At 39.1% G+C, this 18,053-nt stretch overlaps 1 protein-coding gene across 4 annotated transcripts in view; it reads left to right on the top strand.

Annotated features, from left to right (window-relative positions):
* Positions 1-18,053, top strand: part of CREB5 (cAMP responsive element binding protein 5) — a 422,135-nt gene that overhangs the window by 81,721 nt on the left and 322,361 nt on the right. For all 4 annotated transcript variants that reach the window (XM_073809776.1, XM_033863113.2, XM_033863114.2 and 1 more), the window contains exons 2-3: positions 4,876-4,947; positions 10,332-10,425. In XM_073809776.1, coding sequence (XP_073665877.1) covers positions 4,894-4,947; positions 10,332-10,425 — 148 coding nt within the window. In that variant the 5' untranslated portion in view covers positions 4,876-4,893. The remainder of the gene's footprint in view (positions 1-4,875; positions 4,948-10,331; positions 10,426-18,053) is intronic.

The following is an 18,053-nucleotide window of genomic DNA, read 5'->3' on the forward strand; positions in this document are numbered from 1 at the left end:
GAGGTTGTTAACATCGCTATTAAAATGCAAGCCCCCTTTCAGATCTCTAATGCATTCATGTCCAGATTAACAATACCAGAGCTGATGAGGATATCAATATTATTATTAGTGCTCATTTATATATACAGTTGTGGCTTTGAAGTTCCCAGAACTTTTGGTGTTGATAAAAGTGCATGCCAGATTTTCAGATTAAAACAACATTTTTAGTGTCTTACTATTCCAAATCCCATATCACTGTATGAATGTGTTTGCTCTTGTGGGGGAAATTTGGGCCATTACACTGAGATCGGAGTTTGCTGTTAACTAAGAATCGGTAATGACTTACTATGATTTAGATGGGGAAGCATCACTGTTGGCTGATTCTAGCAAAGCAGATGATGTAGGTTTTTTTCCCTTTGGGCTCAGTTGTTGCTCTTAAGTTGAAAATACGTATTTACAGTATTTTGTGTAGACTATCCAAGTTTTTTGTAGCATTTGTTTTTTGCAGTGTTTGCCCTTCATGAAGTAGTAATTCCAAGTATATACCTAAATGCCTGGCAAAGCATTTGAATGGATTGCATCAGCCATTGTGGAAGATTTCCCATTTTAGACCAGGAGGAATTTGTAGGGTCAAACGCTAAACAATGAAAGAGATTCTTGCTCATTGAGAGGCCAGCTGAATCCAGTGGCAGTTTAGTTTGAATTGTAAATCAAACCTGTCATCTCCTTGTCGACTACGAAAAAGCTCTGCTCGCTTAATACACCATTAGGGTTTGTTATTAGGGTTTTGTATTGTTTTCCAAAACTCTGAAGGGAGATTAGACTCTTGAGGCATTTGTTCTAAGTGAACATTGAAGCTAAACTTTGGAAAAGGAGGAACAAAAAATGATACTATTTGTAAAGAAACTCTGAAATGATTAGACAGCTCCCGCCACAATTATTACTGTATTTAACCAAAGATATGGGGCACTGGGTGTTACTCAGAGGGCCCTCTCGGGGTGCCATAAACAGTCCACACATGGTTAATAGACTGGACTCCAGTGGTTTCAGCATCTGTGACAATATTAACAGACTGAATTCATAATGAATTCATACCTTTACATGTGAAATTTAATGAAAACTAGACTGTTGTTTTCACCAAAAGCAACTTTGACTTTTTTCCATTAAACCTGGTGAGATTTCTTCTCTGGTCATAACTGGGAACAGGTGGAATTATTGGCCTGCACAAACTCTTGCCTTGCTGAAAACTTGGCTGTGGGCCGAAAAGTTTGAGGACCACTGCCTTAGGAGTAGGAAAAAAGCAAGCTGTTTGAGACGGTTTATTGTGGTGATTCAGGATTCATTATCCATCCCACAAATATTTATTGAACGCCTACTATGGCAGCTCTGTGCAGTGCAGCTTGGGGTATGGCGGTTGCCAAGCAAAACCTGGTTCATTAAAACATCCCAGCTAGTAAAACAACTGAATGGGAAATGAGAAGATGAGGCCTGACCTCTGAGGACCAAATGCAGAACAGCCTGGCTAAAATCATGTCTGAGTAATTTGCCCCCCATGTGATGGATGATAAAAGAATATACACAGGGCTTTAGTAGAAGTCTGCTTGAGAGAATAATTATTACAATGTGTGCTAGAAAAGAACCATAATAATAGACCATAAAATGGCTATAAAAAGACCATGGCTCTTGACTAATACATCAGACCAGATCATACTGGTTGATAAAAGTAATGAAGCCTGCGTGGTAGAGTGGTACTATTTAGTAAAACTATCCCCAACACCCACACAGGAGGAATGAGCAAGGGTGTGCTGTTTATAGAGGGCTAAATGTGGGAACGCAGAGCATCAAAATAAAGCAGTTGAGGTTCACACATACATATACACCCACTCAGACCTTATTCATCACTTAAAACGTATTTTATTTTAGCAGCTGCCATTTTACCTCAGGACACTTATTCCAATAGTATGTTGCCAAAGCATTTGGTCCATGGGATTCATAGCATGCGATAAATTGATACAGATTCATATATGTTTTAATAATAAAATAATACAATGACTGGTAACTCAGTTGAACATAATGAACTCTAAACTATTTGAAGGCAGACTCAGTAGTTGTCTAATTGATCCTATTCCTCTAAGTGTGGCGTCCAGACTATGAAGGCTCAATAAGACAGAGTAAATCTATATGACTGAAATTTTTTTTGCGACTGAACGTTGTTCAGTCTCCTATCACTAGCATCATATAATTCCATGATATTTGCTGCAGTTCGTATGCAAATTATAACCAATAATTAAGATAAGGTAGCTCATGTTGACGTTAAGCAGAATTGATAAACTATTACCATTAAGGGCCTGAATTTATGGGAAAAGTCAGCATTTTGGTGGACTCAGGTTTGGGATAGAGTTGTGACTATGGTAGAAGAATACTTCCTCCTCATACTGATGTGGCAAGGCTTGGTCATTCTCTTTCTTCACTTTGGCTTATTAATGAATCCCCTTTAAACTGCAGCAGTAGCACTTCCAATCTTGACCACTTCTATCGGTTGGACATTAATTTAATTATTATCACGAATTACTTCTTTCAGATGTAGACCATACATGTATTTATATGGAACTTTCTTGGAACATTCCCATTTTACCATCATGTAATCTTAATATCGGTTAATAATATGACTAATATTGGCATTCTTTGGTTACTTTAGCAATGAGAATTGTTAAATGATGTCCAAGAAAGACTTACTTTATAGCAACTTCTCCATTATACATGAGGAATAGTTAATATTAGAGTGAGGTTCCAGTAACACTTGTCCACAAAACCTCCCCCCACCTCCAAACACACACACTTAAATACCTTTAAGACCTTTCTCCATAATTTGGAAATGGCTCCCTAACTGATTGGTGTGATACAGGAATGAAGGAGTTGAAGATTGATATTCATACCCCCATTTAAAGGAGGGGAAATTGAGGCATGAAGCAGTTTAGTGACCTGGTAATGGTCAGGCAGATCATGGACCCAGAGACAGAAAAGTTCCAGGGAAGTATTTTAAAAAGTTTACTAGAAAAACAAGGCATATTTAATATTAATGAATAACCCAGTTACTATGCTGTTTGTTCTATCTTGGATCAAAATCATTTTCTCAGCTTTAAAGTCACTCTTTATTTGGAGGCTTAGAAGTAAGTCATCAGCATTCACAGCGGGGAGGAGGGATGCTCTATGATAAGTGATGGCAAAATCACATGAATAATGAGATGTGAGAAGTCATTTTAGTTGCTCATGACTTTCCTCAGACAAGGGCAAGTGGAAAACTTCGGAAGTTACTTGTATTTTTTTTCCTTCTTCTTCTAAATATAATAGAGTAAAAAAGTTTAACCAATATGCCTGATACAGGAAAACTGTAAAATTATTCGACATTACTGCCTTGATAGGTGACTAGTCATTCCAAATGGAGAGTGAAAAGGGCATTACTTAGTGAAAATTGCGGAATAGTGATGTGAAGAGAGTTTACATTTAAAAATTTGTTTTTAATATCTGCCTAGGAGTGTTATCTAAGGCAAGTGTTTTCATTTTGTGTTTCAGAAAAGTGAAAGTATGCCTCTATTTCCCAAAGAATATATGTGGATATATTAGTGTTTGGGGGAAGGCTGTAATGACATATGAATTAGAATTGGTTTTTTTTTTTTTTTGCAAGATGATAAAGTTTTCTTGGATGAAGGGTAACTATTCCATGAGTGAAGCAGAGTTTCCTCTTTCAAGGGTGAAGGTGACTTAAGACTCCTTTGGAATAACCTACAAGTAGAATTTTAAGGAAGCACAGGACTTCCTTTCTTCAGAGACAAAACAGTAGGTTTTAGTTCTATAATGAAGCCGTGTCCCACCAGCAGCACATGGAGCTTATTTAAACTCGGTTTCAAAACTGGCAAAAAGAAAAGTATCATTTAGAAAACTATTTAAATTGTGGAACTTCAATTGTATAGTATTCCTTATGATATTTTTAAAAAAATTTCTGTTACCGTATAGATTAGTAACCACACAATCATATATATTGTACTTTTATCGGTTTGGGGGAAGATTTGCAAAGATATTTGATTACGCTCAATTTTTGCCTAATGAACTTACCTTAGAACCTAACCCCTGCATAAGAAAAGACCATACTATAGTTTAACATATGTCTGAGATCACAACATAAGGTTTCTCCCTGCAAAGCTACCTTATTCCAGACAACTTATCTAGCTCAGAGGGGCAGTCGCCTTAATCCGATTTTAATTTCAGATTAGCCTGTAAAACCAAATTAATGAAATATTTAAGGTAATGCTTTTTGCATTTGCTGATTTCTTGTCACTTCTGCACAACTTGGATAGCTTTTGTTGAGGCATCATCAAATGCCTGAGATGAAAGAGAATTTAAGACCGTGGCTCACTGCCAGGGTCATTTGCTAAGCTGGCTGTAGGGCTACCTTGTGTCCCTTGTTCATACTGAATCTCAGTGGGGTGATCATGGGAGAATCATTTGACCTGATGCTCGGGGTTGGTCCTCACACTGATGATTGCCCAGTAACTACCCTTCTCTTGCTCTTTGCCTTGCACAGGTGGCGTTTTACCTGATAATGACACCCACCAGGCAGAATTTCTGCTGCAATAGACATTGTTTTTGGTTGCACTTTGTTGGCATTTTTTCTTCAAAGTGCAGTAAATATGCACTCAAGAAAACACAGTGGGAACTTGGACTGCAGAGAGCCTAATAAACTTGAGCAAGGCAGGACCTGTTGTTCATGTTTATGTTTTTCTCATCTAATTTGGGAATTGGCATAGGAGGGGGCTCCGAGCCATTGCCTTTCTCAGGTAGAAGGAGGAGATATTCATGAATTTCTGTTTTCCTTCCTCTCTCCCCCTGACCCTTCAGATTTATGAGGAATCCAAGATGAATTTGGAGCAGGAGAGGCCGTTTGTCTGCAGTGCCCCAGGCTGCTCCCAGGTGAGTGTAGGGGGGTCCTCCACTCTGGCCTGCAGGGGATGCAGTACCTTCCCCACAGTGAGGCAACTCTCACTTGGCAGTCATGCCTGTTTTTGGCTTTTCTTCTTCACCAAGATATTCTCAAAGTCCCCCTCACCATCATCATCACCATCACCATCACCATCATCATCATCATCATCATCATCACCATCACCATCATCATCATCACCATCATCATCATCATCATTTTCCACTTTGACTAGTTTGAACTACTTCCCTCACAGCCTCTGAAATACATCAGTGTTGGCCATTTCCATCCATAACTTTCCCCTGGAAGCGAGCCAGCCGCATCCTGCCCACCAGATGTTCAGGATTGTTATTTCAGACAGGGGGAAAGAGGGTGCTCTTTTTGACAATAGCCACTTGAATTCTGGGCCTTTGGATTACTGGTAAAATAGCTCACCATCAGAGACTGAATTCGATTTTGTTTTGTTTTCCCGTTTGAGTAAAATAAACCCCCTATGACTCATCTAGAACCCATAGTTTTTCCATTTATCTAAACTTTGAGAGAGGAAGTTGGCCTGCTATGCTGGGTTAACCCTCTGATGGTTGCCATCAAGTGGATTAGACGTGAGGCTTACATGAGGTACTGTGTGTGGAGTGTTTAGTAAAGGACCTGCACGTTGTGCTCAATTGACGCCCACTGTTGCTATGGTGACTGCTGCTACTATTGTACTAGAACCCATCTCTTTGAAAGAAACTGGAAACATCCATCATCTAAAATCAGAATTTGACATTTTTCCTTTGGAACAGGATGGTGACTTTTTCTACACTTGACCCTTTGGATATCTCCAAGTTCCAGTCATTGGAAAATGACCACACATGGTGCTCTCATGCCAAGATCTTCATTTTATGGGATAAAGGACAAGCTTAGAACTCAGAGCACAGGCATGTGGGTAGTTATGCTCTCTTTCTCTGAAGTGCCCAGTAGTTTCAGGTGGAATCAAGCCCCACTCTCTTGCCTGTTTATGTTGTGGGGTTGGCAGCACAGCGTAGAGCAATGTCTGGGAGTCAGTGAGAGGTGATGTCCATTAAGGACCCTTTTCATTGTATCTCCCCAGAGAGTTTGAGGAGGGTTCTGGAAGCTTCCTGGAGGGACTATGTCATGAAAACATGAAATGTTATTGCCTCGCGATGCCGCTGTTGACATCAGCCACCAGCTGAGAAACCAGCCTCCTTTGCTTGTGTTCTGGCAGATTCTCCAGGGGCTTTTATATGAATGTTGGTTTTTACCTAATAAATAAGGAAAGCAGTAGAGAATATTATTTTGAATTTCAACTATATTTTGGCAAGCTGGTTTTGGAGGTCCTTTTGAAATAGGAAACACTGGGAAGACACAGATAGGTTGAAGTACTGGGAAAAGTTCTGCTAGACCAGGACTCTCTATTGTGAATGCAGAAAATTGCCTTATCTAAGTTAAAACTGATTTCCACTTAGTTTCCTTAAGGGGAGTCTCAGTAGCCAGAAAGAATCCAATAACTTGAGCAGTTTGCTTTGCTTTGGCTGTAAAAATGTGACATTAAGTTTTATTCAATTTCAGTCATTCAGCACATTTTTGAGGGGCCTGCTCTGTGCATAAAACACGTGTATCCCTGCCTTCACGGAACTTCTAGCCTAGGCATTACATGTGGAACCACATGAGCAATTCATCAGTTAATTAATGAATTGCAATTTTCCATGAAGGAAGAGCACAGGCCACCCTGAAGACCATCCTAGGGGGATTTACTTTACTTGGGGAGGATAATGGGGGTGTCTCTGTGGAAGGGGCATTTAAGGGAAAGGGATCCTCAAGACACTTAGCAAAGGCCAGAGAGGGTTCATGGCAAGTTAGGGTTCCAGGAGAGTCCAGGATTGTGAATGATGGTAGAGGAGAGCCTTTAAGAAAGGGGTATTTAGCCGCATCCAGCATTTGAATAAGTCAGAGAGAAAAGAAGCGCACAGAGGACATTGGACTGTGTGGCAGAATTTCCCAAGCTTGGCACTACCAATATTTGGGACTGAATAATTCTTTGTTGTGTATGTGTGTGGGGCTTCCCTGTGCATTATAGGAGGCTTAGCAGCATCCCTGACCTCTATGTGTTAGATCCCAGTAGCGCTCCCCAGTGGCGAAAACCAGAAATGTTTCCAGGCATTACTAAACGTCCCCTTGGGGGCCAAATTGCCCCCGGTTGAGAGTGACTGCCCAGTGACTTGCATTTTGGCTTTAGCCTTGTTTCTTTTTGGATCCTTTCCCTTTTGGGAATCACCTACTTCTAAGTGATGCTCCCCCATTCTATATTTTAGGTATTGCTCTAAGCCATCTTTTCTCCTTTTTGGAATCAGGCGGGGTATAAATAAATAAATGCTACAGACGTGTGGTCACTGGTGTCAGACGCTGCTAGAGCTGGCACAGCGAGAGGCCTGAGCAGGGGCTGTTGGGTTTGGCAGTTGGCTGTTTGCCGGCGACCTATGAGAGAGGAGTCGGGGTGGGGGCCAGATTGAGTGAGTGGGTAGTGAGGAAGTGGAGGTAGCCAGCATAGAGGAGCCTTTCAAGAGTGCTAGGGAGTGACGGGAAGCAGAGTGATATAATGGTAGCCTGAGAAGGAAGCAGCTTGAGAAAAGGTTTTTTTTTTTTTTTTTTTTTTAAACATCTTTATTGGAGTAAAATTGCTTCACAGTGGTGTGTTAGTTTCTGCTTTATAACAAAGTGAATCAGCTATACGTATACATATATCAAGTCAAGGCTCGCCAGGCTGGATTTAGTCAAGGGCAAGGAGGAGTGAGCATGCTGGCTTGAAGGACCACAGCTGGAGTGCCCTTCCCCAGACTACAGGGGTGTAGAGGATCCTGTGGGGGGTGGGGGGGCGATGCTCATTCCTCAGAGACAGGAGGGAATGGAAATAGGACCTATGAAGTTAATGTAAATTCTGAGATGGAGGTGATAATAAATGTTGAAGGGGTGCATTTCAAATGACCTTGAACTTCAGTGAAGGAGCAGGTCATTTCCTTGAGAAGGCTGGGTGAACTGAGGAAAGGTTTGGAGAAACATGAGACTTGAGAATTTACATAGTTTCTTGGTTTTAAGGTAAAATTCCAAGCCTCTTCCTTCAACCCCCACTAAATTTAAATGTAAAGATATATCTAAAACTTGATGTCTCTATTTAATGTGGAAGTGTTTCTTTTTCTTGATAAGCTATTATAAAAATATGAGCATCTTTCAATTGAAGAGATATTAGAATTGAGAAAGTATGGTGGTTGGCCAGTGATTCCAGGGGTCTCCTGGTGGGGTGTTAGGGAATCAGTCCATCATGGCATTTACTTGAGCGATGTTCCATAGCCTGGGACCTGCATGGAGAAGAAAAGATGGCTGGGAATTGGAAAGGGGAGTAAATACGAATTATGAGTGCTTGCGCTGTGTTGGAGGTGATGGATGGATTCCCCTCCCACCCCCTTTTTCCCTCATTGGAAAGAACCTTTGCTCTATTAGGAATGGCCTAATACCTGGGAGGTTGTGTGTGTGTGTGTGTGTGTGTGTGTGTGTGTGTGTGTGTGTGTGTGTGTGTTACGGCTCCTTATAAGTTAGCTTTGTCCCAAAAGTGAGGAGAAACAAGCTTCTCTTGCTCTTTCTGATCTCACAAAGTCCAATGTTAATTTCACTGTTCCTTTGCCCTCTGCATTTACCTCGTTTTAAGTTCCAGTGGCCTCTCTCAGCTCTGTATCTATTGCAGACTATACCTTTTGGTTATTTACAATTTGCTATTTTCCTACCAAATAAAAAAAAATCACAGCTATCCTGTATTGTCTTATTTGGAAGGTAATTATAATTAATATGAGATATCATGGAGATTATTAGTAGTATATAATAAGTATTCTTGTTTATGTTCTATTTTAGGTTATTATTTTATGGAGCCAAAAATGGCTAACAAAATGACTGCAAATGAAGGCTATTCCCATGTTGTTTTTTGGTATATATTACAGAAAAGAATTATAATAAGGCTTTTGACAGAAAGACTACGAAATTCAACCTCTGTGTCTAAGCCACATATGGTAGTGTCACTTATTTGATGCAGTCATTCTACTATAGTGTTATAGAGGACCAGATGATCCTGCAGGAAAAACCCACATGTCATGAAGACTTCTGTGTATTCAGAAATCTGGCATGATCACCATGTGTTGCAACTTCTGTACTCTCCAATTTATGTTATACAAATGACAAAGAAATAAGTGATATTTATTTGAAGAACTACTTTTAGAATATTGCAAAGGATTTAGCCCAGTGAATCCCCTCATTCCCGTGAATACAAATTATGCTGTTTGCAGAAAAGATTTCTACCTTAATATACAATGGTAATTGAAATTTATAATGGCTAGCCTGAGGAGCTGGGACGCTCTGAGAGATTTTCTAGATTGTCAAAGATTCGGAAATATTCAGCAGACTTTATTGTCTTTTGTTGAATTTTCATTTGACTTTGATAAAGCAGATACCCTGTTAAGTTCAGTTATTAAAACATACCAGTCTGAGTCAGGATAGGCTGGGATTGCTGCAATAACAAATTAGTTCAAAGCTTCAGTGACTTGACACAACAAAGGCTTATTTCAGTTGCCCAAGCGTACATTTCAGTTATAGATTGGCAGGATATTTTTCATAATCCTTCAGAATTCAGAGATGCTCTTCGTAATTCTTCAGAGATTTAGGATGATTGAGGGGCCACTATTCCTTGTATTGTGAATCTCTTTGCTAAAAGGGAGAGGGTCTTGCCCCAAGAAATAGATGCTCACATCTGGATGACGTGTCACTTCCATTCATGACTCAATGGGTAGAACTACTCACATGGCCCCACCCAACCACAAGAGGGCCAGGAAATCCAATTCCACCATATGACCAGAAGCCAGACAGCTGAAAATATTTGGGCGCAGCATTTTTGACAACCATAATATCATTCCCTGAAAATTAAAAATAAAGTGTTGGTTTACTACACTGCATGGAGTATAGAACACTCAAAATAATTTGCTGTTACTATAAATCATATGTATAATTATAATTAATGAGATAATCAGTGTGCAAGGTCTTCATAAACAGAAACATACTATGCAAATGTCATGGGGTACATCTGTAGATATATATGGCAAATAATTAAGCGTGACGTGTAGTTCTTTTCCAAAGTTTGACATGAATGCATATGTGGTTGCGTAAAATAATTTGTCATTTTACTTACCATGCTTTCACACTTTTTCAGAACTAATTTTTTGTTTTCCTTGTCATGTTTGCAGTGCTGAATGAGTCTTTTTCTCTATGATGGTGAAATATATATTACAAAACTGAATAGCTCCTCTCCCCTCTCTCTTTTTTTCTATTTGTTTGACAGCGCTTCCCAACAGAGGACCATCTGATGATTCATAGGCACAAGCATGAAATGACTTTGAAGTTTCCCTCAATAAAAACAGACAGTATGTTATCAGGTAAGGAGCCATCAGGCAAAGACGCTTTGGGTGATCCAGATCAGCCTCATGTGAGGTACTTGTTCTATAGAATAGGATGATTTCCACTGGCAAATTCTACACCTTGAAAATTTATATTTCTAAAGTATAGCTGAGGCTTAAAATAATGGTAAGCAGGAATGTAATCCGCTAATGTAGTGTTCACTCAAATAATTGGAGAGCTCTGACTTCTTGTTTTCTGGAATGTGAAATATTTATTACTATGAAACTTGGCTCCATGTAAGGATTTTTTAACATCACATACCTGTAATTACTCAAGCAACAGATGTTAATTGAGCATCTGTAATGCACACTGCACTGTTCTGAGTGCTGTGGAGGTGCGAAGATTGATATGATTACTGTTTTCGAGGACATCACAATGTGTGTGTGAAAACTTAGCTAAAATAGAGGACTGTCCATGATATATATCAAGTGAGCATTGTAAGGAAAAATGCTATGTGGCTTTAGCAGAAGGAGCTCTCTTTCTGGACTGAGCTGGTCAGTGAAGGTTTCCTTAAGAAATAGTACCTGCTTCATAATTGGGAAATTAAATAAGATAATGTGTGGAAATACAAGTGCTCAGCAAATGTGATCATAAATAAATAATAATGATAATCCATCAGTTAATTTCCATTCTGTCCCGTCTTGAGAGGTAGTGTGGTAAATTAGAAAGAGTGCAAGGAGTAAGGAAACTTGAACTCTAGCCTGGCCAGATGACCTTGAGCAAGTTGGTAAACACTTCTGGGCTTCAGTTTCTTTTTCTATTAAATGGGAATGATTTTATCTGCCCAGTCTATTTCACAGGCTTATTGTGATCCAATGAAAGCATGTAAGTGCAAGAGTTTCATAAACTCTAGCAGGGCAATTGAAGCATTTCCTGTTGCCTTTCTCAGGCTAGAAATATTTCACTCAAGCCACTGTCTCCTTGGCATCGTGAAAGAAATAATACGCCCATGAACATGTTTTAAATGATATCAGAAGAGAAACTGACTGCACAGGCAAAACTGGCTCGTATAATTGAGCATTTCTATGGCAGTTAAATTTTACAAGTATTTTTTTTTTTGCTGTACGCGGGCCTCTCACTGTTGTGGCCTCTCCCGTTGCGGAGCACAGGCTCCGGAAGCGCAGGCTCAGCGGCCATGGATCACGGGACCAGCCGCTCAGCGGCACGTGGGATCTTCCTGGACCGGGGTCCGAACCCGCATCCCCTGCATCGGCAGGCGGACTCTCAACCACTGTGACACCAGGGAAGCCCTACAAGTATTTTATTATCGCTCTTATTAGTAAATACCCTAAGAGTTTTTTCAGACAGGTTATTATTACAACCCACATTTTACAGATAGAGATGAAGGGGGGTGGGAGAGGGAGCAACTTTCCCAAACTCACCAACAGGGCAAAAAAATAGGGCCCTTGATCCTGCAGTCCTAACCCTCTGACTTGCACCAGCTACTGCTTTGTCAGGCTTCATCAGTTTATATGTATGATCAAATACTCCCGGTGACGGGACTGTCCACAGGTCTTCACTGTCTGGCCCGTGACTTGTTAGTGGTGCAGATGGGCTGTGATTTGCAAGACTCTCGTGTTCAAAGGCAGCTTCTTCCCTTCCCTCCTCTACCACCTCTCTCTCAGCCTGTTTGTTTTTATTGAACTAGATGGCTCTTCAGAAATAACTTTGTCTTTCCTTAAGTCTAGAAACAGAGATGCAGAAACTCAAATTTCTAAGAATTACGAAAGCCTAGAAGGGTTAGGAAGGGTGTTCTGTTCTTTTGTTTTTATCATTTATTACGTTCTATAGAGTCACGCGTGGTGTAACCTTATAGTTTAACGATGAACATGTATAGGAAAGTAGCAAGGCTCTAGACTGTGGAATTCCCAATATTTCAAGTAATAAGTTCACCCTTTATTTCTCCCAAACAGGATCCCTAAAATAGGCTGCCTGGGGGTAGGGAAGTGGGAGGTGAGTGTGAAGGAGTGGTGATTATGTAGCGATATGATCACTATAGAGGTAAGTACCAGCATAGTATCTCTCAGGTAGACTGCTGGGATGGCCCTACAGGGAGCCCCATCCAAAGGTCTGAAAAAAAGTAGCTAAAGATGTGGGAACGTTTCTATAGATTTCCTGTAGGTTTTTGATGAAACTCTTGAAGCTTTTCAGTAGTTCTTACCAGATTCTTATTAATTTGTTATGTCAAACTCAGAATAAGAAAATGAAGGGAGAAATAAATGAGGAAGAACAGCATGAATGATATAAGGGCATATTTTATTTTGCTTTCTCAGGTTTTATATTGAAGCTGGTATGAGGCCATTTCATACTCCCAATGAAATTAAGTGCTAAATTTTTTTAAACCATTTTTTAATTGAAGGATAGTTGATTTACAGTGTTGTGCTAATTTCTGCTGTGCAGCAGAGGGACCCAGTTATACACAGATATACATTCTTTTAAAAAAATATTCTTTTCCATTATGGTTTATCCCAGGAGATTGGATATAGTTCCCTGTGCTAAATTTTTAAACTTGCTACCCACTCTGCATGTTTGTAGTCTCGTAGAAATTTCTTGCTGGAACAGAATACAGAGCTATCCAGTCCAGCTCCAGAGGCTGAGGTGTCAACTACATGTCATATGCCAGTGTTGTACACACTGAATTGTAATATGCTATTTGCTGAGTATTTGAGCTTTGCATTTTTTTTCCAGGAAAGTCTTTAAAATATATTTATCTCAAACATCATTTCAGTTTTAGCATATTAGATTGTGATTGTCAATATGACTGAAGTTTTATTTGTCTGTATCTTAATTTACTCAGATTTGAATTTATCAAAACTTCAGAATCTGCTTTTATTAAAAATATGTTCATTAGAATTTTATTTCTTAATGTACCTTAAACCTATTTTGTGGCCTCTCATGAAGATGAATAATTTTGTACAGCTCAAAATATAGTAACAATAAAAATAAAAATAGTATAAATTAAATCTTAAATCAGAAAGCCTCATCGCAAAAATGTTCAAGGCTATTTTTTTTTTCAAGCAATATTTGGGCTACTTTTTACAGCAATATTCAATTACCCAAAATTTCATTTCAGATGAATTGGAGTTTAACATATATTAAGGAGATAAAGTATAGTAGGTATGTTTATTACTAATTTCAGGGTGTCTAGCTAACCTAAATTTTGGAAAATCACTTCATCCTTCTTTAATTGCAAATATTATAGTTAGGGAAGTTATTAAGATATCACACATATACATTTGAAGGGTAAATGTCCAAAGAGTTGTAAGATCTGAAATAATTTTATAGCTTTGCCATAAAGTCCATTTTATTTAAGCCAGGTAGAATTTATTACTCAAAATGACTGTAAATATCTTTTTTTTTTTTTCGTAAATAATCTTTGACATGCCACAAAGCAGGATAATAAAAGTGACAGTCATGGTGTTTTATTAACATTAGTCTGCTCTTACTGATAGACAGTAAACATAAAACCCCTCCTTCTAAAGGGACAGTACATGTCCCTAGTAAGGACATGAATAGGGGTGGTGGTGTTGGATTCTGAGGGCAAAGACTTTCATTCTCTCCCACCTTGGTCCTTCCATCCTTATTTGGGCTCTGTGGTACATTTCCAGTGTCCTGATGTGACGAGGGGCATGAACCTTTCCCTTCAACTATTCTCCGTCTGATAGAAGATAATTTCATGGTGAGGGAAGTTGTGATAGCAAAGGTTTTTAGGTGCCAGTTTTGAAATGAGAATCCATTGAAGACAGTATACGTCCACATACAGGTTGCAAAATTACCAGCTACCACATGACACCAGATCTGTTTGGCTTGCAAATTATGATCAAATTTCAGTATTAGAGACAAAGAGGATGGTGTTTGGGTCTATTTTAATGGTATTATGTCTAGGTATCCAGAAATTCCTAAATCTTGCCTTATCAAACATCCCCACCCCCACTTCTTTACAGGGTTCCCAGGGTCTGTACAGGAAAAAAAAACCAAAACAGAATAGGAATCAAAGTACAACTTTGTAGTTGAACAAATAATAAGCAAATAATATACTAAATGAGAACTCTGTGTGTGTATGTTGTGTGTTGGGGGAATACGGTAGAAATATTGACGTAGAAGATGACTGATTTTGCTTCATGAAAGGGAAGATGAAGTTCAAGAGTACTGCAAGCCTTTCCCAAAAGATAAAACCTGATCCACACTCAGGTGGGAAACCTGAGAAAGAGACAGGGGACCATGCCTTTAAATGCCTAGTCAGTTCCCTCACCAGACATCACAGCCCGATTAATGCTGCAGGCAACTGGGCTGTGCTTGGAGAGAAGTTAGGACAGGCACCAGCTGAGGTGTGGGAAGAGGATCTGAAGTTGCCCCTTCATCACCATTCATTTAGTCAACAAACCTTTAATGAGGGCCTGCAAGGATCCTATTGTGCTGGGTGCTGGGGATGTGGCATTGAACCAGACAGATGAGTTCCCTCTTCTATGGAACTGATTATATGCTGTTGGGGGTAGGGAGAAAGATAATAGACAAAAAAACCAAAAACCAAACAAAACCAAAAATCCCCAGATAAATAAACAAGAAAATATCAGTTAGGGAGAAGTGCTCCGATGAAGATAAAACATGATAATGTGACATGAGTGGCCAGCCTGCTCCCCAAGGGAGGTCAGGACAGGCCTCTTCTAGATGAGTGGCATTTCAGCCAAGACCTGATGTTCAGCACTCCAGGCTCAGGGGTTCTTTCTCCCTGACCTCTGAATATGGTGGGGCTGGAAGTGGTAAAACCCCAAGACCAGATGCAGTGCAGCTGACTGTATCTTGCGCTGACACATGGAAGAGAGGCAAGAGAGACTGGCTTCCTCATCCCATCTTCCTTATCACCCTCTGATGCAGAGCATCTAATATAAATGACAGTATAGTCCTTCAGAACCCAACTGAGACCTGGATTAGGTCTAGAAGTAGGGCCTATCTCTAGTTCCAGACTCTGAACCTAATACTTACTGTGGAGAAAGCAAAATGTTTTCAATGAAGTAGAACTTTTGTCTCCAAGAGATTGTTTGTGATCAACCAGGCAATCTCAGAACCCGAATCCATTGCTCATGGCTCTTTGCTATAAACCCTACTTAATAATCCAAGAGCATTTTAAGGGAGGAGCCAGAGGAAAGGTGACATATCTCACTCCAGATTCTTTTTGGAATGAACTGGGATATAAAAAGTAAATAAATCTCTGTCTCTGTCTCTGTCTCTCTGTCTCTCTTGCGCGCGCACACACACACACACACACACACACACACACACACACACACACATGCTAAGTATGTCCCATACTTAGCTTCTTTCTCTTCCATTGATGGTAAAGTTACATAGTGACTTCTCATTATGGAAATTAATCAGATCTTTATGGAACAGAGGGTGATGGAGATGGCTTGCATCAGAGGGCAGCATGATAATAGAAATAGCTACCATTTATTGCCTTATCTTATGCCTGTAATATTCCCCCTGCTTTATATACATTGTCATTTAATCCTGGCCACTTTTTTTTCATATGAGTAAACAAGATCAAGAGGATAAGCAATTTGTCCAAAGTCCCTATCTGTCTATAATTTTCTCACTGTACACATAGATTTGGTGAGGTACACATATTATTTTTAGTATGTTTCGGCCTTAGATTTATGTTTGGATATAAATCTATGAACTGATTTTTCTTATATTATTGACTTATCCCTTCAATACTCATCAAATGGAGAGACTGGTCAAACATTTTTGGAAGGAGATTGTAGCAACACATACGAACCTTCAAGTTGCGAACTTTCAAAGATGCAAACGTTCGTTAGCGTGTCCAGTCACATAAGTTAGTTCACGTTGTCATGTGAGTGCATGTGGTTGTGCTTTTGTGTAGTTTACTGTACTGTGTTTGTTTGTTTTTTATGTATTATTTGTATGAAAAGTATTATAAACCTATTACGGTATAGTACGATATATCCGACTGTGTTAGTTGGGTGCCTAGGCTAATTCTGTTGGACTTATACGAACGCACTTTTGGCACAGAACTCTTTTATATGTAGGGACTTACTGCATTGGCATTTGGACATGTCAGCTTCTCATTCATGTTTTTAGTTGGTCAAGCAAAATAGAATTTTGAAAATTCACCTGAATATGTCAAAGGCATTGATCTACAGTCTTCCTTTATATATGAAAAACTGGCTTCCAGTTTGTTTAATCTGGAAACCAATCCCTTTTGACAAAGAGTATAGTAGAACTCAGGCAATGAGTGACTAAGTGGAAACATTAAGCTTTAGCTTCCACTATTCAGGGCAAATTTTGATCCCTTTGTTCACGTGGCCAGCAGAGACATGGTTTCACAGTGTTAATAACCCTTTTTACCAGCTCGGCTCCTCTAAAATGAAATAAAATTGTGGCTTAATTGCTGTTGGAACACTTAGGGGTAAGCCATGGCTAATAGTGAGTATGTAGGTGTGGAAAGTATACTTGAATTATTTAAGTCTATATCTATGTCTTCTGGAACCATGTGTTGTAAGAGATGCCTTTATCAGAGCATTTTCTAGTTGACTCACAGCCTCTCTAGTCTACCAGCTCTCTAGCTTGAAATAAATGGATTCCAGCATGTGATTCAAGAGTGTGAGAGCGTGTCTCACTGACCTGGATCACCCCAGTCCGGGTCAATTTTAAGCATCCCACAGCTATTGTTTAAAAACCAGAGTTACCTTTGTTTGTCCCATGGTAGCACTGCCTCTTGGGACAGATGTAGGGAAATAGTTATGTCAGTGTTACTGAAAGGACCCTAGTGCTCCTATTGTATATTCACACTCAATAAAAGGCACATTTATCGCAAAGAAGCCTGTCTAGAATTCCTCGGAATTCTGTCAGTTGTTACTGATTATAACTCTTATAAAGGATTATGCATTTTAAAATTCATTTAATGTAAACTCAATTAGGACTTTATTAAAATTCAGATAAGGTATAAGAATATTTTAAAGAAAGCATTTGCTGAAAAATTCATGGGGTAAATATGACTATAAAAAGAATATTAAAAGTCTCGAAGAGAAATGCCTTTTTTGAGAACCCCAACTCTTACTAAAATAGATAGGCTAATTCCAATACTTTTCTCTACTGATTTGAACAGCATTCTTGAGGAATTCCATTAAGCTACACTTTGTTGGCTGAAATTGAGTCATGTAAATAATAAAAATGCATTGCTTTTTAAAAAATACCCTATAGTTAAAATGGTCACTAATTCAAACTGATCTTTCTTAAAACTGGTCTGAATTAGTGAGGCTTTTATAGTATCAATTTAATACAAAATGATGTAGAATTACTTTATAGAGTCCTTTAGTGATACCATAGCTGAGACTGTCAGACCAATAGGAAAAAAAATTTGCTTAGGGGACTCATATTTTTCTCCTCTGGTATATGATGGGAAGTCTGCTTTTCCTTTTTTTTTTTTTTTTTTTTTTAATCGATGGCTTGTCACCTTGCCTTTATTTTTTTCCCATTGAGGAAAATGAAATATAGACAAACATATAACTCAAACACAGCTCTGAAACCGAATAAGGTAGCAACCTATTATTAAATGTAGAACAGACTAAACACTTTTTAAAAGAAG

The sequence above is a fragment of the Tursiops truncatus genome, chromosome 9 (genome assembly GCF_011762595.2).
Source record: "Tursiops truncatus isolate mTurTru1 chromosome 9, mTurTru1.mat.Y, whole genome shotgun sequence".
NCBI lineage: Eukaryota > Metazoa > Chordata > Mammalia > Artiodactyla > Delphinidae > Tursiops > Tursiops truncatus.